The 27,991-nt window shown below is 49.1% G+C and overlaps 2 protein-coding genes across 7 annotated transcripts; one reads left to right on the top strand and one right to left on the bottom strand.

Moving 5' to 3' along the window:
• Nucleotides 1-11,252: 11,252 nt before the first annotated feature.
• Nucleotides 11,253-20,013, bottom strand: DCLRE1B (DNA cross-link repair 1B). 4 transcript variants are annotated; one of them, XM_045203481.2, is made up of 4 exons: nucleotides 19,896-20,013; nucleotides 17,734-17,899; nucleotides 17,232-17,414; nucleotides 11,253-14,135 (listed from the first exon to the last, which is right to left on the bottom strand). In XM_045203481.2, exons 2-4 carry the CDS (start codon nucleotides 17,819-17,821, stop codon nucleotides 13,051-13,053), a joined length of 1,356 nt encoding a protein of 451 aa, XP_045059416.2. In that variant the 5' UTR covers nucleotides 17,822-17,899; nucleotides 19,896-20,013; the 3' UTR covers nucleotides 11,253-13,050. The 4 variants fall into 4 exon arrangements, with proteins under 4 accessions (XP_045059416.2, XP_024426185.2, XP_045059415.2 ...); XM_024570417.4 differs by lacking the exon at nucleotides 19,896-20,013 and adding an exon at nucleotides 18,570-18,758; XM_045203480.2 differs by lacking the exon at nucleotides 19,896-20,013 and adding an exon at nucleotides 18,408-18,528.
• AP4B1 (adaptor related protein complex 4 subunit beta 1) lies at nucleotides 18,971-27,885 on the top strand. Of its 3 annotated transcripts, none has more exons than XM_045203478.2 (11): nucleotides 18,971-19,074; nucleotides 19,588-19,747; nucleotides 21,088-21,312; nucleotides 21,779-21,909; nucleotides 22,288-22,435; nucleotides 22,988-23,484; nucleotides 24,567-24,650; nucleotides 25,415-25,518; nucleotides 26,497-26,704; nucleotides 26,916-27,197; nucleotides 27,452-27,885. In XM_045203478.2, exons 2-11 carry the CDS (start codon nucleotides 19,635-19,637, stop codon nucleotides 27,877-27,879), a joined length of 2,220 nt encoding a protein of 739 aa, XP_045059413.1. In that variant the 5' UTR covers nucleotides 18,971-19,074; nucleotides 19,588-19,634; the 3' UTR covers nucleotides 27,880-27,885. The 3 variants fall into 3 exon arrangements, with proteins under 3 accessions (XP_045059413.1, XP_045059414.1, XP_024426184.1); XM_045203479.3 differs by lacking the exon at nucleotides 18,971-19,074 and adding an exon at nucleotides 19,080-19,165; XM_024570416.3 differs by lacking the exon at nucleotides 18,971-19,074 and adding an exon at nucleotides 19,174-19,385.
• Nucleotides 27,886-27,991: the final 106 nt, after the last annotated feature.

Raw genomic sequence — 27,991 nt, 5'->3', positions numbered from 1 at the left:
CCTTGGTGGCGGCGGGAGGGCCCGGCTGTGAAACGTCAGCCGGCCTGTGTGACGTCACCACGGGCGGCGCGACACCCCAAAGAGCCGTGACGCCCCCCCGGAGCCGCCGCAGGGGAGGGAGGCCCGCGGCGCAGGCGTGGATGCCTCGCGGCCCCTGCGTTTGTGGTAGCGGGTGAGGAGAAGTTGCGGTGCCCCAACCCACCACTCAAAATACGCGGTGCGCGACGGCGACCACGATTTTGCTGCCTCCCCTGGGAGATCGGAAGGCTGGGGATCCAGGAAACCCAGTGTGTGGGGCACCCAGCATTCGGGGCGGGGTGGGGGGTGGACCCTGCGTGAAAAGTGGGGTCCCCTAGCAGGAGGCCCTACAGATGCCATCTCCCGGGGTCGAGAGTTTCCGCGGGACCTCACATGGACCTCCCGCTGCACAAAACGTTCTGACTCCTAAGAGGGGACGTTTTTAGGGAGTAGAATAGTCTGTGTTTTCCATTCCACAAGCGCTGCAGGCTGCGGTGATGGGAGCCCAGAAAGTGGCTGCCCAGCCTCCTGGGCGCCCGCACTGCACTCTTCCAGAAGGCGGGGGCAGGTGTGGCCATGGCAAGATTTTGCTAACAAGCTGTCTTCCTCAGAGCTCAGACATCCTAGACCTCTTGGGATCCCCATCTCCCCCCATCCCCCCACACAAAGAATTTCTATGAGGTTGTGCTAAAGTGGTTAATACTAGCTTTGGGTTTCTCTCCTGACTTAACACCACTGGGAGCAGTTCTATTTTATTGGGAACAGGAAAGTTATTTCCCTAGAGAACCAGGGTTAGCAAAACAGGACAGTTCTGTTTGCTTATTCTCACAGAAACCGAGAGAACATACAGTCCTACATTGGGCTGGCCTAGGAAACATCAGAACAGAGAGTGGATGAGCATGTCTGTGTGGTGAGCCAGGAGAAAGGCAGAACTTGACTTTGGGGTAGAAGAGGTCCCGCTCAAAAAGGCTGCAAACACACTCAGTGCTTACTACCACGCTGTGGTTCGGCCCAGCTCTGTGATGCTTCTCAGCTCCTGCTCGCCCAAGTTACGTCCCTCTCCTCTTTTCACACACATCTCAAAACTCACTCCTAGGGAGTCTTTCCGGATTGATTAATACACCCCCCAAACACACACTCACACTTTTTTCTGATTATCCAGTTCTGAATTACCATCTGACTACTTAATTACGTATCCTTGTTGATCTCTATTTTCACTATTCTTAGGTCATTTCCTCAGTCTGTCTCACTACACACAGACCTTTACGTTTAATATTTTGCCCTCTAGTATCATCCATCCATCTATCCAACAAACTGCCAATATGCCTGCTCTGCACCAGGCACTCTTCTCAACACTGGACCAGACGCAAGCTGAGTAAGGAGGCGTGCTCTTTTCCTTAAAGAGCTTACAGTCTCCTGGTTGGGCTGGGGGTGGGGGGTGGGAATTGCATGGAGACATATATAACACTTGAATGACAGTCAGGGAACGCTTTCAAAGAGAGTGATATTTGAGCATGGTACAGCCAAAGAAGTTTGAGAGTTTGGTGTAGCTGGAGTTCATTTGTCCATTCAGCAAATGTCTACTGAGGATCTTCTGTGTGTAAGGCAGTGTATTAGAAAGTCAGGATACGAAGGGGATAAGGCATGCTCCATTCCCAGAAGGAGCTTACAGTGCAGCAGAGTGACAGAACAGGGAATTACTGACAGCAAGGCAGGTGGGATCAGATTGTGAAAGGCAGCGAAAAGCTATTAGAGGTTTAATAAGACAGGTACTATGAAGGAACCCGTACATTAAAGAGGGGACTGGTGGTGAGGAGGATGCTGGCTGGAGTGGCTGAAGACGAGAGAGGGGGCCTGACTAGAAAACTATGATGAGGGTGTAGCCCTGGACAGGTGGCTCAGTTGGTTGGAGCATCATCCTGTAGACCAAAATGGTCACAGGTTCCATTACTGGTCAGGGCACATACCCAGGTTTCAGGTTACATCCCTGGTTGAGCCCCCCCACCCCCCCACCCCAGCCTAAGGTCACTGACTCAATGTTTCTCTTTCACAGAGATGTTTCTCTCTCCCTTGCTCCCTTTCTCTCTTAAAAAAAATAAAAATAAAAAATCAATGAATCTATCCTAGGGTGAGGATTGGGGGAAAAGAAGAAAAAGAAAACTATGAAGAGGGTTTGGTCAAGCAGGGAACCTGGAGAGAAGGGGGCAGATAGGTAAACTGCTTCCTCCCAGAAGTCAGGGCAGCTGAAGAGGTAGATTGAGCTACTGCAAGCTGGAAGCACTGAAGTCTCCTCTAGGGTATGATATCCCTCTAGCGCCTAGGTTCAAGGTCACAGGCAAGAAGTCACTTGTTCAGGAACTGCAGTGCCTAAGGCCAAGTAGAAGACTGTGGTCAAAGGCTGTGTCTTGAGAGAAACTGATGTGGAAAGCTAAGAAAATTATCCAAACAGGGGGATCCAAGGGGCCAGGAAGAAAACGAGAATTCAGGTAGAAACCAGCAGCTGCACTACTGGGAAAGCCAGATGAGAGCAGTGATCTGAAGTCAAGGAAAGGAGGCAGGATGTGGAGAACTCCTTTGAGCCAACAGAGGAAATGACACGAGGTCTGGAGCTGCCGTTGTCATCTTGTGACCATAAATGTGACAGCAAACAAAGATGAAGACAACACATAGTGGAGCTTCTAAGTGAACCTGGATTTCTGGACTTCTTTTTAAGCACATGAATGTTCTTGTGTTTTAAGGACACCGTTGGATAAGTTTCCTATTATTTGCAACCCAAATCAGTCTTAACTGGTACAGCAGAGATTTTCTAGAAGATGGAGATGGTCCACGGTGTCCAAATGTTCTAAAAAAAAGGAGAATGAGGACTGAAGAGTGGCCAGTGGGCTTAGCAATTAGAAAGTCACTGTTGATCTTAGTAACAGCAATTTTAGAAACAGTGGGAACAGAAGTGCTGTGGTGTCTACGTGGGATTTTTTCATAGTATGAGTGGTGACTCACAAACCAGGAAGGACGGTTTGGCCCAACTGCATGACGGACGCTATTCTGGTCAAGTCCCGTGTTCTGCTGTCGGTATCCAAGGAAGCTGCTTGGGCCTGTGCTGTCCACATCAAGCCCATCCCGGAGATCAGAACTGAGTCTTTCTGACGGCTCTGTTTCAGTTGTCAAGAAGCAACCAGGAAAAGTTCTGTTCCCTTAGCTGGTTCCATGGAGGGTGAATCCAGCATGCACTTGATGGAAGTTAGAATAGAATCCTTTTCCTCTTCCAGGATTTATTATAATAAGTACCAGGCACTGAGTTAGAATTTAAAAAATGAATAAAGCATATTCTTTGCCCTCCAGGGTCTCACAATATAGTTAAGGTGACCAATTAGGAACAGTTACCACAAGTCTGTGATACTGGTCTTCAAAGTGGTGTTAAAAATGCTGAGGACTATACCAGTTAACTGTGTCTGGAGGTCACAGCAGAAGCTTCTTGAAGTATTTCTGTTGACTGAGCAGGGACTTAAAAAAGATGGCACTACTGCTGGGCCATCAGGGAGGTGTTATTTGTTTTTAGTAATGATCGTAAGTACATTTTCAATGCAAATTGTGAACCAAAGAATAAATATGCAATTATATTACCATATACATAGGTGTGACAAGTGCTGTCTTGGAAAGAAGAGGTTATCAGCCGCTGCCCTAGGCTGCTGTGGAGCTGAGGGGCTAGAAACTAAAACCAGGGCAGAGGGGAGCGTGGTACATACCAAGCTGAGAAGCAAGGCACTCCCCACATTAGGAACTCGCCCAGGATGATCAGGGGAGTGAGTCTGTTCCATTTCTTCACAAAGGTCCCTCCTCTATATTGGGAGAAGGCCTTGTCTCCTCACCACCTCTGTACTCCCCTCCTTCCCCAACATCACCTCTAAAGCTGGGTTGGTTGCTGGGCTGAGGAGTGTGATTGCAGGTAGGAATGTGACCCGTCCGCTCTCAAGTCTGAGTCCTGCTAGTCTTTGTTTTCTTTTTGCATCCGAAGAGGACATTCTGGGGACTGGGTCCCAGCAGAAAGGATGGCTTTGGTGGAATAGGAGCTTGGGTAAGAGAGCAAAAGTCAAATACCAGTAATGAGAAGAAAGGGAAGGCGGAACTAGAGAGACGTGGTCGCCAACATGTGAGGGCACTAAACACCACCGAGTTGTGCACTTTAAAATGGTCAGTTGTATGTTACGTGAAGCTCACCCCAAGTTAAAAAAAAAAAGATGGAAGATTTGTAGGAATGAAAGATAATAGGCAAGAGATTTTACCCCTAATTCTCCTTATTTTCGAGGGTCAACCCAGAGATCATTCTGGGGGAAGAGCAAGTGCCTGGATGCTCATACAACCATGTTAACTCCCCCTCAGGACCCCCCCCTCCATGTGTCTAGTTCCTCCCTCGTCTAGATGTCACCTAGATGACTCTGTCTTACTCTCCAGTTCTCCACACACCAACCCTTTAGTGAACAAAACTAAGTGATAGGGCTCTTCTCTCCCCTTCCCTGGGTCACCATTGTTTCTCATGCCTCTGCCGTTCTGTACCTCCTCACCTTTTTGACCAATCGTCATACGAGCTTTGGGCACCTGCATTTCGTATGTCTTAACCTCTCATGAGTTCTAAGCAAAAGCAAAGCCCCAATAAATGCCCTGGGAAGGCACACAGAGACCCACAGGGTAGTCGGCAATGAGTCAGGACAGGAACTCAGACTTTCATAATTGAGTATTATTTGTGCTGTGTCACTTTGCACTTCAGAAATCAAAAAGGCCACAATGTTGTATCCTTTCCCTGACACAATTCCTGACGTGTGATTGGTACTAATAACTATTTTGCTGAGTAAATTACAGTTTAGTCACAGTGTGCAAAGCATCATCCTGCAATCGGAAAAGTCGCGCCAGTTCAATTCCCAGTCAGGGCACATGCGTGGGTTGGGAGCCAGGTCCCCAGTTGTGGGTGTGCGAGAGGCAACTAATCTATGTTTCTCTCACACATCGATGTTTCTTTCTCCCTCCCTTCCCCCTCTCTAAAAATAAATAAATAAATAAATAAATAAAGTTGGTTAACTGTCATCAAGTACTTAGCAAGTGGTTCTCTGGGGGTGGGGTAGGAGGTGCCCTATCAAAATCCTAGAGGCAAAATTCCCGAATGTGAAATAGACTTCCACCTGACCAACCTCCATTCCCCTAGGATATCCTGTGCAGAAGGAAAACGTGGGCTTCGGAGTCTGATGTCAGTGGGAATCCTGACTCAGTTTCCTAGGGTGTGAATAGGCATGCTCCATTTCCTCACCCTGAAAATGGATATAGTACCTTTTCCTCACCTCCCTCATTCCATCCATCACAAAACTTCTTGCCCTGGCTGGTGTGGCTCAGTGGATTGAGTGCCAGCCTGCGAACCAAATGGTCACCAGTTCAATTCCCAGTCAGGGCACATGCCTGGGTTGTGGGCCAGGTCCCCAGTAGAGGATGCACGAGAGGCAACCACACATATCAAAGTTTCTCTTCCTGTCTTTCTCCCAGTCTTTTCCTCTCTAAATAAATAAATAGAATCTTTATTTTTAAAAAAGAAAATTTCTTTAATGTTACTCCAAAATAATTCTGAATCCATTACTATTCAACTATTCATCTCTACTGATACTGTCTGTGCAACCAGAAAGTCTTTGAGAAGTGAAATATGGAATAACAGCTATGGAATTTTCACTCCTGGTGGGGTTTTTTTTTTTTAGATTTTATTTTTTAGAGGAGAAGGGAGTGAGAAAGAGTGGGAGAGAGAAACATCGATGTGTGAGAAACATCAATCCGTTGCCTCTCACATGCCACCAACCAGGGAACCTGGCCTGCAACCCAAGCATGTGACCTGAAATCAAACTGGAGACCTTCTGGTTTATGGGACGTTGCTCAACCCACAGAACCACACCAGTCAGGGCTTCACTCCTACCTTGACTCAAAGGGACTGCATGCTTTAATTATGTCTATATTGACTCGAAGGCTTGCAGAGAGAGGATGCACTCACCAGCTAAAAATTACCTCGTTAATTCCATGCTCTTCTGTAAGGATTAGAAGATAGCGACTTGTGAATTAAAAAGGCTCAATTCAGACTGAATTCGACTATACTCTGGTCTCCATTAGAGCTTACAGATCTCTCCTCACACACAAATATCCAAAGATCAGGACTAATGTTATTCTCTATGAACCTTTATGGTTAAAGCATCATAATAATTTAAATAATTTAAAAAGTATTCTCTGGTAAGTGAAATGTTTTATTGAAGAGTCTTAGTCTCTCAGGAAATGTGACCTCTCACCCTAAGGCTTGTGTTGTCTCCAAAGCAAGTAAACCATGTTTTTCCCCCTAAGTATATAGTTATGAAACATGTCTTTTAGAGGAGATAGTATTAATTCATAAAATATTCAGATATGTTGTAAATAAACTCACTCATTCTTTTCTTCTTCATTCCCTCCAAATACATGCATAAGTATAATATCTGTGGGTCTCTATGTGGTTATAGATACACATCTCCTTTGTGAAGCTTTGGTGGAGGAAAAGGCTTATCTTTGTCCCTGTACCTGCTCCTGCTAAAGAGGTAATGCTCATACTCTCTACTAGATCTGAGCGCCGGGCACAGCCCCTTTCTTCCGCAAATCCCAGCCCAGCTCACCAGCACCTCTCACTGCTGCAAGAGCTTCCTAACTGGTATTCATGCTTTCATTCCAGCCCCACTCTCTACTTGTCGATTTTAAAACTACGTATCAGATTGTATCACTCCCCTTCAGTGAAGCGCTCTAATAGCCGCCCATTTTCCGAGATGAAAACCCAAACTTCTGGACTTCTGGTCAACGTGGTGGCTTAGGCAGACATGGCTCACTTCTTCACACAACCACATCATAATTACAACTAAAATATAGAACAACCATCACTCAGGAACAACAGAAGTCGAGTCTGACAACTACAAAATTAAAGAAACCACCCCATCCAGACTGGTAGGAGGGGCGCAGATGTGGAATGGGCTGGTCCCACATCCACATGGATAAAAGTTCAGGAGGGACATCTTGGGAGCGAGAACTCCCAGACCCACCCCAGGCCCCCACCAGGCCAGGATTCCAGTGCCAGGAAAATAAATCCCCGCAAATTCTGGCTGTAAAAACCAGCAGGGATTGAGTCAGTGGAAATAAATGCTGGAGCCCCAAGCACTTCCTTTTAAAGAACCCACACACAGACTCACCTACTCAGACTCACTCCCTCTGAGCTCCAGCACCAGGGTAGAAGCCTGAAAGTCACCAGTGGTATGCAGGGAGAGACTGAAGTGTCTGGCATCAGGGCGAGCAGAGGCCATAGCCCCTTGGCTAAACCTTCCCCCCACAGAGCCAGTAAACTGGCACCATATCTGAGACTCCATCAAACTGACTAACGCTGTTTGACCGACCTTGGAGATCCCCAGAGGCTCTACCTACCCAGCTGCTTTTCCATAAGAATGGCCCATCTTGGCTCCTAAATCTTATCAAACAAGTAACAGCAGGCTTCAGTGAGCCCTAGCAGCAGCCAGATTAGATTCACAGCTTGGCCTCACCTGAGAATCTCCAAGCCCAGCACAAGTAGCAGCCATCTCAGATTGCTTTATAGCTCAGGCAGGGTACCTGGGCATAACACAGGTGGGGGCTGACCTTGGCCTGCACCACCTGGGAAACTCCAAGGCCAGCACACCCAGTGGACAGCTACAGACCACATTGGAGCACCACCACCCTGCCCCTGCACAGCTGATCCTCCACCGAGGGCAGAGGTTGGTGGTCAGTGATCACAGCCAGTCCTCAGCAGCTGACTGGGTAAGCCCCTCCCATTGACCTGCCAACAGCAGCCAAGGCTCAACTACAAGAGGAGGGCGTACTCAGCCCACACAAAGGGCGCACCTCGAGTACCCAGCTTGGGTGATAGGGGAGGCTGTGCCACTGGACCCTACAGGACACCTACTACATTGGGCCACACTACTAAGACACAGAGTCAAAGCAGCTCTACCTAATACTAGAAGCAAACACAGGGAGGCTGCCACAATGAGGTGACAAAGGAACATGGCCCAAATGAAAGAACAGATCGAAATTCCACAAAAAGAGCTAAACAAAATGGAGATAAGCAATCTATCAGATGCAGAGTTCAAAACACTGGGTATAAGGATGCTCAAGGAACTTGGTGAGGACCTCAGCAGCATAAAAAAAAGAAATCCAGTCAGAAATGAAGGATACATTAATTGAAATAAAGAACAATTTATATGGAGAAAACAGTAGAGTGGACGAAGTCAAGAATCAAATCAATAATTTGAAACATAAGGAACCAAAACAACCACACAGAACAACAAGAATCCAAAAAAATGAGGATCGTGTAAATAGCCGCTGGGACCACTTCAAGAGGTCCAATATTTGTATATACGGGTGCCAGAAGGAGAGGAGAAAGAGCAAGAAAGTGGAAATCTATCTGAAAAAATAGTGACAGTGAACTTCCCTAATTTGGTGAAGGAAATAGACATGCAAGTCCAGGAAGCACAGAGAGTCTCAATTATGATGGATGCAAAGAGGTCCACTCTAAGACACATCATAATTAGAAGGCCAAAGTTTAAAGATAAAAAATGACTCTTAAAAGTAGCAAGAGAAAAGAAATTAGTTACCAGATAGTTGCCAGATAGGAGGGGGTAGGGGAAAAACCGGTAAAGAGGCGAAAGGATTAAGTACAAATAGGCAGTTCCAGAATATCCATGGGGATGTTAAGTACAGTATCGGACATGGAGTATCCGAAGAACTTACATGCATGACCTATGGACATAAACAATGGTGGGGGGGGGATTGCCTGAGGGTGTAGGGGGGACTATGTGGAGGTGGGCAAAGGGCAAAAAATCAGGACCTCTGTAATAGCATAATCAATAAAATATAATAAAAAATAATTTAATTTAAAAAATGTAAGAAATCTCCCTCCCCCCCGAACTTCTTATTTTTATTATGTCACTCCCAATCCAACCTCTCTGAGCTCCTTTTCTTCTCCTCCCTGGCCACAAGCTCTTCTGGATGTTCCTCAGGCACAAAGTTCATGCCCATCACACGATCTTTGCAAGGATGATCCCTCCAGGTCTTCAGCCGATGGCTCCTTTCCATCACTCAGGGCGCAGCTCATGTGTCAATCCCAAGGACACTTCCTCAACCTGAATCTGTCTTCCCCCAACACTATCAGCCAGCTTTATTTTCTTCTTAGCGCTTCTCACTACCTGGCACTTATTTATACTGTCTCCTTTAGAATGTAAATTCCATGTGGGAAGGGCAGTTTCTGTCTTGTTCACAATTCTGTGATTATGAAGGCAAGCAGAATCTTTCTGTATCGATGTCAGTGGGATGTCCCAGGGAACAGTAAGTGGGAAGCACCAGGAACCCAGGACAAAATAGCTTGTGATGGTGGTGGTGGTTAGGGAGGGTGGGGGGTGGGAGGCAGGTAACAGACTGACCCCTACTCACCAGTGGTAGCATCAAAATAAGGGCACATGGACCCCCAGACAGGACTTCTCCTACTTAAGCACCACTTGAAGAATGCAGAGTGAACTGTCTCCCTGGGAGTGGACTTGAGATAGAGAACCTAGGTCCAAATCTCTCCTTTTTTAAAATTTATTGACTTTAAGAGAGAGACAGGAAGAGGGGAGGGGAGAGAGAGAAAGAGAGAGAGGGAGAGGCATCGATTTGTTGTTCCACTCATTTACGCATTCGTTGGTCGACTCTCTCTGTGCCCTGACCTGGGAGCAGACTGCAATGTTGGTATATGAGGACTATGCTCTAACCAACGAAGCTACCCAGCCAGGGCCCAGATCCCTTTTCCTGAACAAGCACACTCACATCTCCTGTTTCCTGCCACAGCGGGAAGTCTGTCTGAGTCAGGAGTGAGAGATAGCCCTGCAAGGCCCGCTAAGCAGATTTTCTCCTCGAAAGGGACTTAAGTCACTGTCAAAGTCCTTGTGGAAAAGTATAAGTTTCTCCACAGGTCCTGAAACAAATAACTTAAGTCATCTCTAGGGAACTTCCTTTCTCCTGGTACCTTCGTGCCTAATGCAATATCTTCATAGACCTATGGGGTCATCCTTAGATTCTAAAGATAAAGTGGCTACTTAGATATATGCCATGTAGCATTTCGATACGAGAGAGTGTTGAGAAACCAAAACAAATAAGGCATTTGCCAATCCCTGTTAGAAGCCAGGCAAATTTACTTTCGGAGAATAGTATGGAATTTTCCCATTACTGATTATTGACTTGCCACCAACACCCAAGTTTCTCAAAGCCCTTTGCTTCTACTCCTCCACTTGAATTCCTACAGATCCCCCTTCAAGGAAAATGGGTGACACAGCATGTCACAAGAGTAGACAGGTCCCCTTGTTGCTAGGAGATAAAGCCACCCTGGGGGCCCTCGTACTGAAGACTACCTTATCTCTCCCAGACACCTTCGTAGAGTAGAAGTGAGACAGCTAGAAGCTCCTAGAGGAAGCCTGGCTAAGCCTTGCCCACACCTCTTAGTGAATCTTTATTAACACAGACTATGAGTTTCCAAGTGTTTACATGTACCATTCTAATAACAGCATTTGAACTTGATGAGCCCTCAAGGTATTTTAATGCTAGCCTCTTCTGCAGAAAGGATGGTAAGAAAACCCTTCTGGAGGGCAAGGCCACAATGTACATCAAGAACTTTAAATGTAATTCCACTTTCAGTAATTTAATAAACAAAGTACCATGAGCCCTGGCCGGGTAGCTAAGCGGTTAGAGCATCGTCCTGATATGCCAAGGTTGTGGGTTTGATCCCCAGTCAGGGCACATACAGGAATCAATCAATGAGTGGAACAACAAATCGATGTTTCTTTCTCTCCCTCCCTCTCTAAAAATCAATAAAATTAAAAGTTTTTTTTTTAATTCCATGATATATGACAAGGATGGTCACTGTGATATGTACAGTTGTGGAAAAGGACACAGAACATTTTGAATATTATGGAAATGATTTAAGATGCACCCATATGATAGGGCATCATACTATTAAAGTATTTAATATACTATTAAAATACATTTTGAATATTTAATAATGCAAGGAAATTCTGAAGATACTAAGTAACCTGCAGAATATAAAACTATATGTAGTTTTATATATATTACCAGGAATATTACCCCAATTAAAAAAAATTATATATTTAATACATTTACGTGTGCAGAAAAGGGCTAAAACAATTGCTCTACCTGAAGGAATTTTAGTTTTTCTTTATATTTTCATATGATTCCCCAAGTTACTTATTTTAGATATAAATTTTTTAAAGAACCAGAGGCTAAGAGACCCAGTACTTCAAAACACCCATCACGTGGTAGGCAGTGAGCTAGGAATTTCCCCAATTATCTGCCCTCCACAGCCACCAGCAGAGGTGGGTATCTCGGTCTGCTCGGCAGCCAGGGAACAGAGGCTCTGCTGTCTAACGTGGTCTGTGGGCCCAGGGTGCCCTGGACTCCGGCCCAGGACAAGGCCTGTTTCCTGCAGTCCCGCAGGCCCACCGGCTGCGGCTCCCAGTGGGCCCGAGGGAGGCTTCCAGGGAAGGTCACTGTCAACACACAGCTGTGGACAGCTTGCCCAGGAGCATGGCCCTAGAATGGTTCCTAAACTCTTCATATCTTCCTCCCAAAGGATACAACTGTTTTTCCCCGGGGGGAGAAACAGAGGCTTCATCATGAAGGCTTGAGGAGCCCTTCTGAAGCAGTTTTTATCCACATGCCCAGCTCTACATGCCTGTGCCCTCTCTGAGCCGGATATCTGCTGTCCTGCTTATTGGCTTGGCATTTTGTCAGGCCAGGAGCAGAAGGACAGGGCAAGACTGCAGGCCCCCACCCCCTCCACCAGCTGGCTCCTTGGTCTCTGCCCTGGATACTGAAACAAACAGGCTGTGCGCTCTGGCTCCCTGCTCAACCAGAGGGCGTGGGGGCAGGGGGCGGGCAGTAAATATCCCAGCTATGTGCACAATCAGGAATATCTGGCAGCCCATTTGATCTTTTGCAACTTTATTTCAAAGTTAGGGCCTCCAGGCAGCTGGGAGGCCCCTCGTACCCTAAGCCCTAAGCCTGGTCCCAGGTACTGCCTTGGTGAGGGGTGCCCAATCCCCCAGCTGGCCCTGTTCCAGGTAGGTCCCCAGTGACACCAACTGCAAACTCTCAGGGAGGCAAAGATGGAATTTTTCTCCACTGTTCCAGGGCTCGTCATCACTTCCTGTTCCCTCTCGGTGGCAGGGACAGGAAGTCGCTTGGACGGGGTCATAGCAAGTCAGTGACATTCGTGACTGGAATGTGCTGCCTGGATCACCACTTTAATCTCCAGCACAACTCCTAATTAAATAAAGAACTACCTAGGGACCTTTGCCTAGGAAAAGGTAGGAGGGGGCAAGGAGAATGGCACGATGCATACAAAATAACAATGGGAATAACCTGGGCCTTTTTAAAAAAGATTTTTTAAATTTATTTTTAGAGAAAGGGGAAGGGAAGGAGAGAGGGAGAGAAAACATCAATGTGTAGTCACCTCTAAAGTGCCCCCACTGGGAACCTGGCCCACAACACAGGCATGGGCCCTGACTAGGAATCGAACTAGTGACCCTTTGCCTCGCAGTCCTGCACTCAATCCAGTGAGCCACACCAGCCAGGGCAACCTGGGCCTTTTATGCAGACTCTTTAAGTCTTTCTGCAGCCACCTAAGAGGACTGCATGTTCTAAAACGTTGGAGAAATACTGTATTAAAGAAATGTAAACAGATGGTTATGCAGGCCTCCTTAGAACCTAACCATGGACTTATACTGTGAAGGGGTTTTAATGAAAATGGTTTTCAAACAGTCAACCATAAACTGAAGAGGCTGTAGGCATTAGGCTTCCAGTGAACACACTTGAATTAGTGCTGCTCCAAGGTGAGCCCAAAAGGATCCTGGGAAGGCAGGAAAGGCCCTAAACAAACTCCCACCAGCCATCATCCACTATCTTTCAAACTGTAGTGCAGGATCAAACAAGGTTATACTCTCCTCTATCTGGACTTAGCAAGGATTTGTGGTATTCTTCCACTTGCTGGTCAAAGCCCCTGGAAGAGAACCTCTCCTGGAAAAAGTTCACTGGAGTCAGGAGGTATTTTAGTGTCAGGCTGCCAAACTCAGAATCCGGAGGAGGGAGAGCCTTACTGCTGTGCGATGGGGGTGTATTATGGCCCCCCCTCACGTGCTGGGTCCCAGAGGCTGCTGAGCCATCACTGTCTCCCCTGGGGACCAAGTGGGGCCCTACACCAATTTCCTCCCCAGTTTCCGGAGAGATGAATTCCTCATCTGTGGACCTTAAATGAACTGAAAAACCCAAGGGGGCAGTCAGTACGGTCACCCTCTTCTGGGACTCAGAGAAAGGGACTGCCCCACCCCACTCTTTGCTGCAGAAGTCTGGGAACAACGGCTTCTTAATCTGCAAAGGATGGTGGGAGGGCGGCTTCTCAAGGTTCCCAGAAAGGTTCTTGTTCTTGGCCTCCTTTGAGTCCCTGTCAGCTTGAAATTGATCAGCCTTTTCCTCAAGAGATTCAAACATGACACCCTGGGTTCTTGGCCTCTTGAGCCTCCTTCCTAACAGGCACAGAACACTGGGTTTTCTAGAGGAGGAACTCATGTATTGCTGCACGGAGTCTGGAATTGGGGGCATGGAGAGCCTGGGGCTCAGGATGTCCTGAAAGTAGTCCTGGTAGGGCTGTCGCCTGACAATGGGCACCACCTGGCAAGGCTTCAGAGCTGCGACAAAGGCACGAAGCTCCGAGTAGGAGGAATGGTCGGAGTAAGGGATGACGTGGATATCGGGGTGGGCGCGGGGGATTTTCCGGCTTGTGGGAAGGACTGCAATAGTAGGGTGGGTCTGGTTCCAATGCAGCATGGCGGAACGGCAGACCTCCATGTGGTCCACGGCATGGATGCGGCCAGCCTCCTTCTCCACTGTGAACACGTCTGCCAGGCCCAACAGCTGCACCAACTCCAGGCGCCGAGGACTCAGGACCACCCAGGTCTGAAATTCCAGCGCCAGCTGCTCCAGCAGGGACTCTTTCCCCAGGTTATAGAGTCCTGAATAGTGGTAATGGGGTTGGGGAAAGTAAGAGAAGGAAGAGAATGAAGATGAACCAAATGTTCAACACGAACCGGGCAATCAGAATACATCAGGGATGGCACGGCACGTGAGCTGAGGGATATGGAAAATGGGGTAAACAGAGAAGTTAGCACAGAATTCACTCAGTCATTCAGTTCAACAAAGGAAAGCACCTACCAAGGGACAGACACTGTGACAACAAAAAGTCTCAGTCCTCTAGGAGAGTAATCTCGGTGGGAACCGTAAACCACGTGGTTAAGGGCAATGCCAGGGGCATGCACACAGTATTATGAGGACATAGAAAAGAATTTATCCGTTGATGAAGTTAGAAAAAGTATCCTGAAAATGATGACTGAGCCGAGTGTTAAAGGATGAGTCCAAGCTAATCTGGCAAGGGAAGGGAATGGCAGAGAACATTGTAAAGGGGCTGGTGCTCCTATAGTACAAAGAAGGAACTGGTAAGAAATGACACTCGACTTCTATTGGATGATTAGATAAAGAAGATGTGGTGCATTTATACAATGGAATACTACTTAACCACAAGACCAGGCGAAATACAGCCATATGCGACAACACGGATGAATCCAGGGGATGACATGCTAAGGGAAAGAAGTCGGATGGAAAAAAACACTCATATGCGGGATATAAAACAGAAAGCAATGAGTGAACAAACAAAACAAATGAACTCATAGATGCAGACAACAGAAAGGGGGTTACCAAAGGGGTAGGGTGCATTGGGGGAGGAAGAAGAGAGTAAAGGGTGTCAAATACAGGGATGGAGAAAAGTAGGTTTACAGTTGCAGAACAAATAAATACAATAATTAATGAAGAAATAGTGCGTACTCACAATTGTAAACCTACTTTTGCCCTCCCCTGAATTTGGTGAATGGAGGGAGACGAGACTTTGGGTGGTGAGCACACAATGCAACACACAGATGATGTACAATAGAATTGTACACCTGAAACTTATATGTAATTAACCAATGTCACCCAGTAAATTCTAGGAAGTGACACACCCTAATTGGTGTGGCTCGGTTGGGCTTCGTCCTGCAAAGTTCAAGGTGGCTGGTTCAATTCACAGTCAGGGCACAGGCTTGGATTGCTGATTCATCCCCTGATTGGGGCGTGTGCGGGGAGGGAGGCGGTGCAGGAACCAGTTGATGTTTCTCTCCCTCTCTTTCTCCCTCCCTTCCCCTCTCTCTAAAAAGTGAAAAAATATATAAATAAAAAAATGTTAAATAAATAAGAAGTGACCCTAGGGAGGTAAACAAGGGCCATACACAGCACTGTGTGTACTGCTAAGGAACTCACACTTCCTTCTGTAAGTGAAAGGAAGCCACTGCAGCGCATGAGGAGGGAAAACGGCTCATTCTCTCCGCAGGAACAGTATGATCAGAGCAGGCTGGGCTTTCGCTAAAAAAACCCGGCAGTGTGACTCAGTGGCCCGGAGGGGACGCTGAAAGCAGGAGTCCCGGCGAGAAAGTATTGACCCTGGAAAAATGGAGGCCTGTGGGTGAGTGCTGGCTGCAGTGAGACGTGAGAGGCATGTTCAGTGGCTGTTCTCAGGCCCTTTCTGGAGATGTATTTCAAATCCACAACCAGACTCTGTGTGAACTCCTTTAGAGAACTTACGTTTTTACATTCACATTATTCCTACGGTTGCAATCTTCACTCTTTAGGCACAAATGTAGCTGATTTTCTTTTCTCTCTCCCTGTCCTCCCAACTTTTTAAACCTTTTTTAGGTCCTTTACTGCTAGACTGTAAGCCCTAATATTATTCATCTTTCCATCCCACTGCTTATCTGAATGGCTGGCACATAGTAGGCGCTTATTATATATTTGCAAAACGAAGCCAGCCCTCCTACAGACCGTCCTAGTGAGCTGTGCTCCTCTGGGAAATCTGCATTGAAAAGTCTGAGAACAGTAGGACTGACAGTTCTTCACGAGCAGTCAAGCAATCCTGCGAGAAAGGGCCATCCCTCCACGCACGTGGGAGTCATCCTGGCAGGTCCCCAATGTTTCCCACGCCTCCGTTTGACCCCGCCCTGAAACTCCTTTCAAAGTTGGGGCACATCCTTTTATAGCATTTGCCATGGTGGCAAATCTTTTCCCTTTTGTGGATTTATTATAATTTTGGAAACAGTCAAAAAAAGTCATTTAGAACTAAGCCTATTACCTTTTTTTAAAACAAAAGTGGTCTTTCATAAACTATCGCAAAAGGCAATTCCAATAGAAGAGTCCCCAAAATATGGTGTGCTCTTGTGGAAAACATCAGAACAAACATACAGGTGGCTTCTCACTGTATCTAATTTTCAGCACAACACTCACTGGAATATCTACATATTGATACATTTCACTCACTCATACAACAGATATTTATGAAATGCCTCATCATGTATTAGGGGCATATCCATAATTAAAACAAAGAGCCCTGCCATTCTGGAACTTACAGTCTAGCAGAGGGAGACTAATATCTAATTATCTAATAAAAACTAAATATAGTAAGTATATAAATTATGGAATCCACCATAAGGTGATGATTGCAATATTGTTCTTCTCCTACTTGAAACAAAGTTTTTTGTCCTAAGAGCTACGGTTGCCTTTAGGATAAAGTTCAAAACGTCTTTCACAAGCACTTCTGCCCCTCCGGCCTTTCCAGTCTCCTCCTGCATTGTGCGCCTGTCACATTGGCTGCTGATTCTCTGTCCCACAAACACGCAAGACTTCCTCCCACGTTCATCCACGCTCTCAAGGAGTTTATGTGGGGGTAAGGGCAAGGGAAGTGGAGGACAGACAGTAAACAAAAAGTAACAGCATATTAAAACATAGGGTACAGTGGAAGGTAATGAGAGCTATGAAAAAATGAAACAGTCAGATTGGTAGGAGATCAATCAAGAGTTGGCGATGTGGGAGTAGGGATGGCGGGCAGACAGCAAGTTTAAATAAGATGGTCACGGTAGGTTTCATGTGGAAGGGGAGATCTCCTGCACAAAGACTTGAAAGATGGGAGACACCCGTGAAGAACCTAGTTGCACTACCTACGGGTGAGAGAAAAAGGAAAGGAAACCACTCACCGATCTTTACATTGTGCTGTGGATGCTTTCGAATGAGCTCGACAATCTGGCAGGCCGCTTCTTGTTGGGAGGGAAGAACCAGCTCTGGGTTACAGTTGGTGTTGTCGAGGTATAAGGTATGGATCTGCTTCCCCAGGCTCAGGGCTGGCTCCTTTAGCATGGACGGTGTATACCGAAAGTCACCTAGGGGCAAAGAGACAAAAGATAGGAGCCGAATCTCCCGCCTGCAACAACAAATGGGCATGTGCCTACTGGCCTGCGGAAAACTGTCCTGGAGTCTGGCACTGAACTAATAGGCATAGTAGAGCTTCCTTGTGGAAATGCCTCTATCCTGCTCCATTACCAGGCTTGGACCCTTAAAGTGTGAGAAATCGGTTAAGAAAGGGCTGGTGCTCATATGAGATGAAGCTAGGAGGCCTCCAGACTTCTGTTATAAGTTAAGGCTGCTCAAGAGAGTAGTGTCTAGGCTGAAAAGGCAGGAGGGACCCCTGGGGAGGCCCACCTGTGTAGAGGATGGTTCCAAAGTAGCCTTCAAAGAGAAACATAACAGAGCCAGGGCAGTGATTGGCATCCATCAAGGTTACAGTCATGGTCTCTCTCCCAAGTTCATCTAGAGGCAGGACATGGCTCTGGCCAACCTCCAGGGCTCGGATCCACTGCTTAGACACCTGACGAAACAGTTGGTCATACCATAGTGAACACAGAGTCCACGCCCTGGACCGGAAGCTCTTCCTTTCACGAATCAGGGAAAGCTGACCAAAGACCGAGCCACCCCGGAGCAGAAGCTGTAATGTGGATCCCCAAACAATGCCCTCTTCCCTCTCCCAGTCGCCACCCGCCCCCTCTGTACAATTCTACATTAAGAGCCCGGAAAACAGTCTAGTCAGCGATGCTCAAACTTTCCTGATCACAATCCCTTGGGGGCACCTGTTTCAAAAAAATTCCCACCCGATTTCCAGGACCTGCGCCGGCCGGCTGTATGTCCTGAACCAGATGGGGGAGCAAAGGGAAGTGGTGGAGAATCTGCGGATCTAGCCGGCACATTACGATGCGGCAAGCTGGGGAAACATTAGCCTAGCTCTTGTGAAAAGGCAGGTACAGCTTCCTTGGTTGGACTAAAAGGTCTCCCCAACGTATAGCGGATACATTCCCAAGTGTGCCAGGTGGAAGCCACACTCCTGTTTCGGCTAGAGATGCATTTCTGGGTTCAAACAACTCCCGCGCTTGCAGCAACCAGTCCTCCTGGCCTCTACGCTGTGACTTCACGGCTGCCATACACCTGAAGTCCCACCCAGACGCCAGGACCAGCGCTCGGAGCCCGACTCCAGCTCCCGGTACCTGCAGGTGACGGTGCAGGAGGAGAGCCGTGATTGGGGAGCAGTAGAGGGGCCGCGCCCAGGTGCTCGACAGCCCCACGGTGTGGTCCGAGTGCATGTGGGACAGGAAAAAGAGCCGTGCGGAACCCGCCCGGCGCAGGCTCCAGAAGTCCACGGCGATGGGCGTGTGCGGGATCAGGGCCCCATTCATGGTGGCTGGGCTGGAGTCACCAATGGGCTCCTCATGGAACCGGGGCTCTGGGTGAGCCTCCTACAACGGCCCCGGAAAAAGGCACGCCGGGGCCAGGACGGGGCCAAAACAGCCAGTCCCGACGCGGACTGAGTTACGAGAGCGGGCAGGAAAAGGGAAGGAAGTGACGGCGCTGCGGGAGTCCAGAAGCGGACTCGCACACTGCGGAAACCGCCCTGCGGGGCGTCACTCGCACCCGCGCGCGGCGCGTCAATTGCCACCCGCGCGCGGGAGCCCTACACTCAAAGCGCGCGCTGCTGGGCGGAGACAGGCCGAGGTAGCCGATTTCCGATTCCCCGCCGCCGCGCCAATGCACGGAGCCGCGGGCCGCGCTCGGGGTTGAGAGGCTGGGGGAAGGGCGCCCTAAGGTCAGAGCCGGGGCTCCGCTCGGCGCTCGGCGCGGGGAGCGTGCGTGGCAGCTGCTCTGCGCGGCCTCTGGAGGAGGAGGCGGGACTTCCGCAGAAAGCGCGATAGGGCCTACTGTGGCAGCAACCGCGTGGAGGCGCCAGACGGGCGGCTCCAGAGGGAGAGGGTGGGGTCTGCGGACCACGGGCCCGCGGGACTGGCAATCCCGCCGGGGGCCTAAAGGTAGAGGGAAGCGCGGAGGGCGGGGCGAGCCGGCCGGCGAGTCTCGGGAAGGAACCCCCGGGCCGGCGGCGGCGGCGGCGGTGGGGGGCGGGGCCCGCTGGGCGCTGAGCGGGTCGAAGGTCGAGCGTACCGGGCCGTGCGGAGGCCGCGGCCGCGGCGGCACCCCGCTTCTGGTCGTTTCCCTGGCACTTGCTTTACCCAGGTTCCCACGTCGCGGCTGTGGGAGCCGCCCCGGGAGCGTTCGGGAAGATGCCGTACCTCGGCTCCGAGGACGTGGTGAAGGAGCTGAAGAAGGCTCTGTGTAACCCTCACATTCAGGCCGACAGGCTGCGCTACCGGAATGTGATCCAGCGAGTGATTAGGTATCAGCCTGCGCGCTCGCCCCCCCACCCCGGGCCCCGCGGGCCGGCCGCCGCGCGCAGGGCAACTGCGCCTGGCCGCGCTGGGATTTGGGCTTCCGGCTTCTCTGGAGTGCCCTCTCGGCCTTCTCCCGGGAGCCTTGTTTTTTACCTCATTTATTCAGCTGGCTGGTTTCATCCATGTCTTTAATCGAAACTACTGACTCCCAGACCTGTATCAAACCTAGGACAGACCGTTCTTATCTCCGCCTGCGTGGCATTTCCCCCGGGTCGCTTCTTCAAAGACGTGCAAAGTAGCACCTAACCTCCTTTCCCCTCCCCAAACCTGCTCTCCCGCATATCTGTGTGTTGAAGAATGTCGCTACCCCGCTGACCAAGCCAGGGAGCCAATCTTCACGACGCTTGATCTTCGCTTCTCACGTCAGATGGGTTCAGAGTTCTAAATAGCCATCCTTTTAAAAAGGAAAATGGTATTGCTGTTCTGGTTTCATTCTCAAAGCAATCGCAGGAACATACTAGCGGGTCCTCTTGCCCCCTCATTTCAGGCGGAATGATTTTTCCAACATACGAATTTGAACATGTACGCCTTGCCCATAGCTGTGGATCACAAACTTTAGTATGAACAAAAGTCCCGTGGGGTGCTTTAACAAAATGTAGGTTTTTCCTCCAATCTAGTCTTTGTGATTTGAGTAAGGTGGAAAATGGAACCCAGGAATCTGCATTTTAAACACATATCCCCTCTGATTCCTGTAGGAGACCATAGACTGAGAAATGGCGGCCTACAGAATAAAGTCCAAACTCTTTTTTTATCATAGCACCCAAGGAACACCGGGCTCACGCTACCTGTAGACTCAAAAGAATGTACCGTTCTTGCTCACGTCTACATGCCACGTGGCGTGTGCCATTACTTACCCACACACCTGCCTGGTGAGCCCTGTTTGTTCAGCTGTTACTTCCTCTGGGGAAAGGTTTTGTGATTTTCTGGCAGTAGTGGACCTCTATCTGTGGTGCTGCAGTTAGTGGTGCTCTTGCCTGGCTCCTCAGTCATCTTTGAGTTGCTAAAGCTAGGAGACCATACCTTCTTCGAGATTGTGTCCCCCAGAGCGGTTTCCTGGTGTGTAAAAGCTGAAGTGGAGTGTACTAGGAGTTCAGTAAGTGTTGGTTGGATGAATAGAAGATGACATATTGCAGGCCGCTGGTGTGACGTAAGAGACAAGGGGGCCCGGTTGCTTCCCCTTCAGAGATCACAATCCAGTTGGTAACCAGGGCAGGTATAGAAAACCACCCACGGTAGGTTGGGGATTACGTGCTGTACTTCTTCCTGCTGTGTGGGCTGGTTTCAGGCACATGACTCAAGGTGCGGACGTGTCTGGTGTGTTCATGGAAATGGTGAAGGCCAGTGCCACCGTCGATGTTGTTCAGAAGAAGCTGGTGTATCACTACATGTGCACGTACGCCCCGCTGAAGCCAGATCTGGCTCTCCTGGCCATCAACACACTGTGCAAAGACTGCTCGGACCCCAACCCGATGGTGCGAGGGCTGGCGCTGCGGAGCATGTGTAGCCTCAGGTGAGCACTCTGTCCCCTGCCTGCTTCTCAGAGGCCCGTGAATTCAGGAGGTCAAAGGGCAGGCTTTCGATGATCATTTATTTGAGCTCCTTCATCCTGGGGAAAACAATCTTATAAGCTGAAAAGAAACCTTTTCAGCCTTTGCTGTGGCTTACAAACCTACATCGCACAGGTTCATTAGAGGGAGTTTTCCATCCTCACTCTAGGTGAGCTAGTTCTTAGTGTGGGTTGAAGATTTCTAAACAGTTGCAGCGTGGGTGTGGGTGTGTGTGTGTTTGCTGCATGTGCGGCATCATTCCAGATGAAAAGTCAAATATGCCTTTTAAGTTTGGCAGCAGCTTTCTCCAGTTCATGATCTGAGCGGCACACATTCAGACATCCCCTAAATCCTCTGTTAAGTGAACAGGGGCCGGCTCTGTCCAAGTAGGATTCCGGGGGCTGGCTGATTCCAGGGTGTGTTGCTTAGGATGCCTGGCGTGCAGGAGTACATCCAACAGCCGGTTCTCAACGGTCTGCGGGATAAGGCTTCGTACGTCAGGAGGGTGGCGGTCCTGGGCTGCGCCAAGATGCATAATCTTCATGGGGACTCTGAAGTGGGTAAGTGTCAGTGGAACCCCTCCTGATCGATACGTACTCGTGCCTGTACTATATGTGTGACACTGTGAAAGATTATGTAGCTTTGGTAGGAAGTGATAATGTGGCCCTGTTTCTGTGCATGTCCCTTTAAGTAGGTGGCAAGGCTTGATATTTTCTGAGATTACAGGAGCCCTTTCTTTGGGGCCCAGGGGAGATCCTTTGCCTTAGCTACTTAGAATGGAGTGGAGATGGCACGTTTTTGGCCTTGACTTTGTATTGCCTTTGTGATTTTTGGAGCAGAGAAGCTCAGCTTTGTCCACCTGGAGCTCCCGCTGTGGCTCTATTCCCGTGACTCTGAAGCTTTTCTTCTTTATCAGAGGTCTCTGTTCTCTTTTCTAGATGGTGCCCTGGTAAATGAACTATACAGTTTGCTGCGTGACCAGGACCCAATTGTGGTGGTGAACTGCCTGAGGTCTCTAGAGGAAATTCTGAAACAGGAAGGAGGTGTTGTCATCAATAAGCCCATCGCCCACCATCTCCTGAATCGGTCTGGATGCCTGGCCTCTGTGCTCTTTTTATTATGATGAGATCCACGTCCTAGGAGGGTTTTACCAGTGGGTTGAGTTAAGGAGAGATCGTGAACACCTTCTGTGGGGTAGTAAAGAAAGTTAATCATAACTATTAACTTCCTCATATTGCATGGAGAGAGTTTCTTTCACTTGCCTTAGGTCCTTTCAGTGATACGGCAGAAACGTCCTGTGGGGATAGGTTCTGTCCTCCTCTACAGTTATTACGTCCCCCAAACAAGCCATGTGTGCTGGGTTAAAATGTAGGAGATCTGGATCTAGGGTGAAGTGGTCACGATTATGTCTTTGGCGTTAGACAAGTGTGCATTTGTACTGTAAACTCGTCTTAGAATTTAAAGTCTATTTTGTGTAAACCTTAAAGAGTACGTAAAAAGAATAGTTTGATATGGCACAGCCTATTTTTAAGAAGTCTCCCTTTGTTACGAAAACAGATGACAGGTGGCACGACAGTAGCATGGAGATGGTCCTAATTTTGTTGCTAAAATAGCACTTTTCTTTTCTTTCTTGGATAGAATGCCCAAACTGGACCAGTGGGGTCAGGCCGAAGTACTGAACTTCCTGCTACGCTACCAACCCCGCAGTGAGGAGGAACTGTTTGACATTCTTAATCTCTTGGACAGCTTTCTCAAGAGCAGTAGCCCAAGTGTGGTGATGGGAGCCACCAAACTCTTTCTGATCCTGGCAAAGAAATTCCCCCACGTACAAACGGATGTGCTCGTGCGAGTCAAGGGACCGTTGCTGGCGGCCTGTTCCTCGGAGAGCCGCGAGCTCTGTTTCGTGGCCCTCTGTCATGTGCGCCAGATCTTGCATAGTTTGCCAGGCCACTTTAGTGGCCACTACAAGAAGTTCTTCTGCTCCTACTCGGAGCCGCACTACATCAAGCTCCAGAAGGTGGAGGTGCTGTGTGAGCTGGTGAACGACGAGAACGTACAGCAGGTGCTGGAGGAGCTTCGAGGGTACTGCACTGACGTGTCTGCTGACTTTGCGCAGGCGGCCATCTCTGCCATAGGTAGGTGCCCACTGCTTCTCCTTTCTGAGAGCCTACACCACCCAGCCAGAATGCTGTGGAACCAGACGGAGCAAAAGGGAAGGAATCTTACCTCAGGGACAGAGCACCTTGCACCAAAGAATTGGGGCAATGATGACGAACGAGGGGAGGAAGGATTTTTTTGTCAACCCTGGTATTGCCATATCTTTCAGGATAGGGAACGCAGGAAACCCAAATTGTAATACTTAAAATTTGTATTGCCTTTCATTGTTACTATCCAAATTGCTTTCCTGGTCACCATCTTACTACTGTCTTACGAGGCAGTCAGGGAAAGTGGACGAGTGTAATTAGCCTCGTTTTAAAGATGAAGAAACCCAGGCATCTAAAGGTTGTTGAATGGCCACAAGGTCACAAGGCTCCTGAACTGAGGCTGGGCCCCAGCTTCCCGGACTCAAAGTCCTGTGTGCAGTCGCCCTCCTTTGTGGAGCAGCTCTTGTGGGCTACGTATTGCGCTGAGTATGGACCAACACCGAATACATCCTACCTTACAGACCTTTTCATGCTACTCTGTCTGGAATCTAAAAGCTAGAGTAACCCGCAGAATGAAAGCAGCTGGGGAGCTAAGCATTGGAGGGCTTCCCGTGGAGGAGGAGAAGGAGCCCTCCCACGGGGAATAAAATGTGGCTGTTTTCAGGGGCAGAGAAGAGGGACCAGGCGGAGAGTGGAAATCCTGCGGCCAGGAGGCTGCAGTCGAGGCTTCCCAGCAGTCAGGTTCCGTGCAGGTGTGTCGCAGCCCACGCTGCTGCCTCTCGCCAGCCTGCCAGACAAAGTTCTTTGTTACTGAGAGTTTTCAGCCTTGGTCTGTGGGAAATTTTTTTTCCATGAACATTCAGTTTTCAACTGGTCTATGAAAAACACAAAAAACAAGTACATCTTTACCAAATTTCTCTTTATAGCAAACTTCGGTTCACATTTCATCAAGCAAGGGGTGATGTTTTTAGGCACCTCTGGTTGCCTTTGTCTTTGGCTGGTGCAGAATTATTTTAGGATGAGGTGCCAGTACGTGACTGAACAATTTTCTTCCTTTCCCTCCTTGTCCCCAGGGGGCGTCGCCAGGACCTACACAGACCAGTGTGTGCAGATCCTAACAGAGCTGCTGGGCCTTCGGCAGGAGCACATCACCACCGGTACTGGCTACCTTTCTAGGGCTTTTTCGTTGCTGGCCTGGCCTAGAGTAGTTGCTCAAAAAATACTTACTGTTGCATAACATAGACGCTTAAACTTTTTTTTTTCATTTGCATCACCTGTTGCCCTCAGAGAAGCATGGTCTCTAGGGATCTAACGGGCCAGGGTCTTCAGGTGGCCGTGGGCCGCAGGCTGTACTGTAGATGATGAAGGGCACTTGGGACAGCCTGGCCTCTTATTTCCCCTCCTTGACTTTTTGTGATGGCTTCATTAGGAAAGTGGTGGCTTCCAGGGCAGGGACTGGGGTGAGGCAAGCCAAGTGCCGAGGAGACACAAATTTAAAGGGGCACACACTCTCGGTTCACACGAGTGCTAACCCTGCGTGTCTTTCTAAATCACACACCCTCGGCCCCTGGCTTGGCTCACCGTAGGCCCAGCCCTGGCAGCTCCGTTTATGCTGTCCTCAGAGTGTCATTCAACAACACCCCGCCCCATGTTTGCATACAGCTTCACCTTCTTAGCGAGGCTTTCACATCTGTTCGCTCATTCCTCCCCCCCCCACCCGCCCCCGCACTCTGCTGAGAGCGACATTCACTTAAGAAATCATGGCCCACATCAGACATTTCTCAGATAACCATTGACCACCCTGCAACGCCCACTTAAAGAAACTCACCTGAGACCCAGTCCGAACAGAGGGCTTGTCCTACGGCGTCTCTCTGCGTGGCGGCTCTGACCCCGTGCCCTTGTGTCCCCACCCTGGCTGTAGCGGTGGTGCAGACCTTCCGAGACCTGGTGTGGCTGTGTCCGCAGTGCACGGACGCCGTGTGTCAGGCCCTGCCCGGCTGCGAGGACACCATTCAGGACAGCGAGGTAGCATTTCTCCTTGGCTTCAAGGCCGAGGGCCCCTGCGTGGGCCCCCGTGCTCTGACGTGCTTCTACGTGCTCTTTCCACCTGGTGTCTGACGTGGGGATTCTGAGAATTGATTGGCACCTCAGAGTCTCTTTTAGTGCAGATGGGACATAAAGTATGAAAACATTGGGGTCTGTCTATGGTTTTCATTACAAATACTTTGGTTCCATTGTTCTCTCAAACAGCTTTAGTCAAATTTAGATCTTGGGATTCTCAGCTGGAATGAAAGTCAAAATCATTTGTGGAATTTTTATAAATATCCAGGCTTCACCCCAGTTCCACTGACTTAAATATGCAGGAGTGAGGGACCGAGACACACACACATATATGTATATTTTTAAAGATTTTACTTATTTATTATTTAGAGAGGGGAAGGGAGAAAGAGGGAGAGAATATCCTGTGGTTGCTTCTTGCATGCCCCCTACTGGGGACATGGCCCACAACCCAGGCACGTGCCCTGACTGGGAATCAGACCCACCACCCTTTGGTTCACAGGCTGGCACTCGACCACTGAGCCACACCAGCCAGGGCTAGGCACGTATATTGCCAAGAAACCTTGCAGATGACGCTGATTTGCACTCCAGGTTAACGACCATGATTATTTTGTAATCATGAAGTAATTTAGAGAAGTCTTTCAGTAGCTCTCACTGAAACATTTAACCCCAGATTGGGGCAGAGGCCCCAAAGCTGAGGAAGCCTTGTTGCCACGTCAGCATAGACTGTAAAGGCCTCGAGTCTCCTTTGGTGCAGTAGGATTTCGTTTGTGTTTGATGTAGGAAGTGCAGGAGGTGGGATCAACACAGTGCAAGCTGAAATAAATAAAAAACTACACTTCCTTGCTGACACTAGGATGAAAGCAACACCTGTAACTGTGTCCTATCTCCTGTGTTTTAGACAACCAGAAGTTGAGCACTCGTTCTTACTCCTTCATTCCCCAGGGGAAGCAGGCGCTCATTTGGCTGCTTGGTGTCCATGGGGAGCGGATGCCCAATGCTCCTTATGTGCTGGAAGACTTTGTAGAGAACGTGAAGTCAGAGACGTTTCCAGCTGTGAAGATGGAGCTGCTCACGGCACTGCTGCGCCTTTTCCTCTCGCGCCCCGCCGAGTGCCAGGACACGCTGGGACGCCTGTTGTATTACTGCATAGGTAGGTTCTCCAGACGGGACGAGCGCCTGCCTGACCTGCAGTAAAAATTCCCACGGCTTTCCTTGTTCCCTGAATCGCGTCTGGGACCCAAGACGAAAATGTTAATGTTTCCTAGGGTTTTCTCTGTCCTTCATTTTTCCCTCCTCTTTTGGTTGGTACAGGGGTAGGAGGAGACTGGTTTTCATTAACGCAATCTGTTGTCTTGCCTCAGAGGAAGAAAAGGATATGGCAGTACGGGACCGAGGTCTCTTCTATTACCGCCTCCTTTTAGCTGGCGTTGGTGAAGTTAAGCGGATCCTGTGTAGCCCGAAGTCTGACCCTTCTCTTGGACTTTTGGAGGATCAGGCAGAAAGACCTGTGAATAGCTGGGCCTCAGACTTCAACACCCTGGTGCCAGTATATGGCAAAGCCCGCTGGGCCACCATCTCTAAATGCCAGGGGGCAGAGCGTCGTGGCCCCGAGCTGCCCAACACTGCAGCCTTTGCCGCATCAGGTAACATAGTCCTTACTTTCTATCTTATCACAAAAAGTTGTTACCTTTTGTGGTGACTGGTAGGAAGCAGAATGCCCTAGCTAAATCTCAGACTGTTGCCTGAGCTGGTAAGCAAGAAAGAAGTTCATCATAGGCCATCTGAGCCATTTATGCAAAGATAAAGGTCACATTGTGTACTTCGGGAAATCTAGATAAAAAAATGTAGTTTCTGTAAATGAAGAACGTCTCTGACACCAGCGTCCTGACTCTTGCAGGACCCCTGATTCCTGAAGAGAACAAGGAGAAGGTACAAGAACTCCCCGACTCCGGAGCCCTCATGCTAGTCCCCAGTCACCACCTTGCTGCTGAGACTTTTGAGAAAGCTTGGCTTAGCCTCGAAGTCGCCCACCATCAGGTGCTCCCTTGGCAGGGAGTGGTCCCTCCTGACACACTCCAGATGGCCCTGCAAGTCGTGAACATCCAGACCATCGCAGTGAGCAGGGCGGGGGCCCGGCCCTGGAAAGCCTACCTCAGTGCTCAGGATGACACCGGCTGCCTGTTTTTAACAGAGCTGCTGTGGGAGCCTGAGACCTTAGTGATGCAGGTCTCTGTGAAGCAAAGCGGGGCGAGGACTGAGGCCCTGGGCAGCTTCACCTCTGTGTTAGGAACTGTGCTGGGAACCATTGGAGACATAAAATCCTAGCCGCGTTGTGCTGCCTGTCCGGAGTAAGGTGAACAGCTGTCGGAGTTTCTTAGTCTTTCTGGTTGGAGCTGCTTGTAAGTCCAGATAACATCAAATGCAAAGGAGATTGGGA

Source organism: Desmodus rotundus, chromosome 12 (genome assembly GCF_022682495.2).
Source record: "Desmodus rotundus isolate HL8 chromosome 12, HLdesRot8A.1, whole genome shotgun sequence".
In the NCBI taxonomy this organism is placed as follows: domain Eukaryota; kingdom Metazoa; phylum Chordata; class Mammalia; order Chiroptera; family Phyllostomidae; genus Desmodus; species Desmodus rotundus.
This window is presented reverse-complemented; position numbering and strand designations above follow the sequence as displayed.

Bases quoted from the DNA above. Each gene is read 5' to 3' on its own strand.
- AP4B1 (XM_045203478.2), top strand. From the start codon at position 19,635: ATGCCGTACCTCGGCTCCGAGGACGTGGTGAAGGAGCTGAAGAAGGCT. The intron at 23,485-24,566 runs GTAGGTGCCCAC...CCTTGTCCCCAG, and splicing joins GGCGGCCATCTCTGCCATAG to GGGGCGTCGCCAGGACCTAC. The intron at 25,519-26,496 runs GTAGCATTTCTC...TTCATTCCCCAG, and splicing joins ACACCATTCAGGACAGCGAG to GGGAAGCAGGCGCTCATTTG.
- DCLRE1B (XM_024570417.4), bottom strand. From the start codon at position 18,758: ATGAATGGGGCCCTGATCCCGCACACGCCCATCGCCGTGGACTTCTGG. The intron at 17,900-18,569 runs GTACCGGGAGCT...CTGTTTCGTCAG, and splicing joins TCCTGCACCGTCACCTGCAG to GTGTCTAAGCAGTGGATCCG. The intron at 17,415-17,733 runs GTGGGCCTCCCC...CTTTGCCCCTAG, and splicing joins TGGAACCATCCTCTACACAG to GTGACTTTCGGTATACACCG.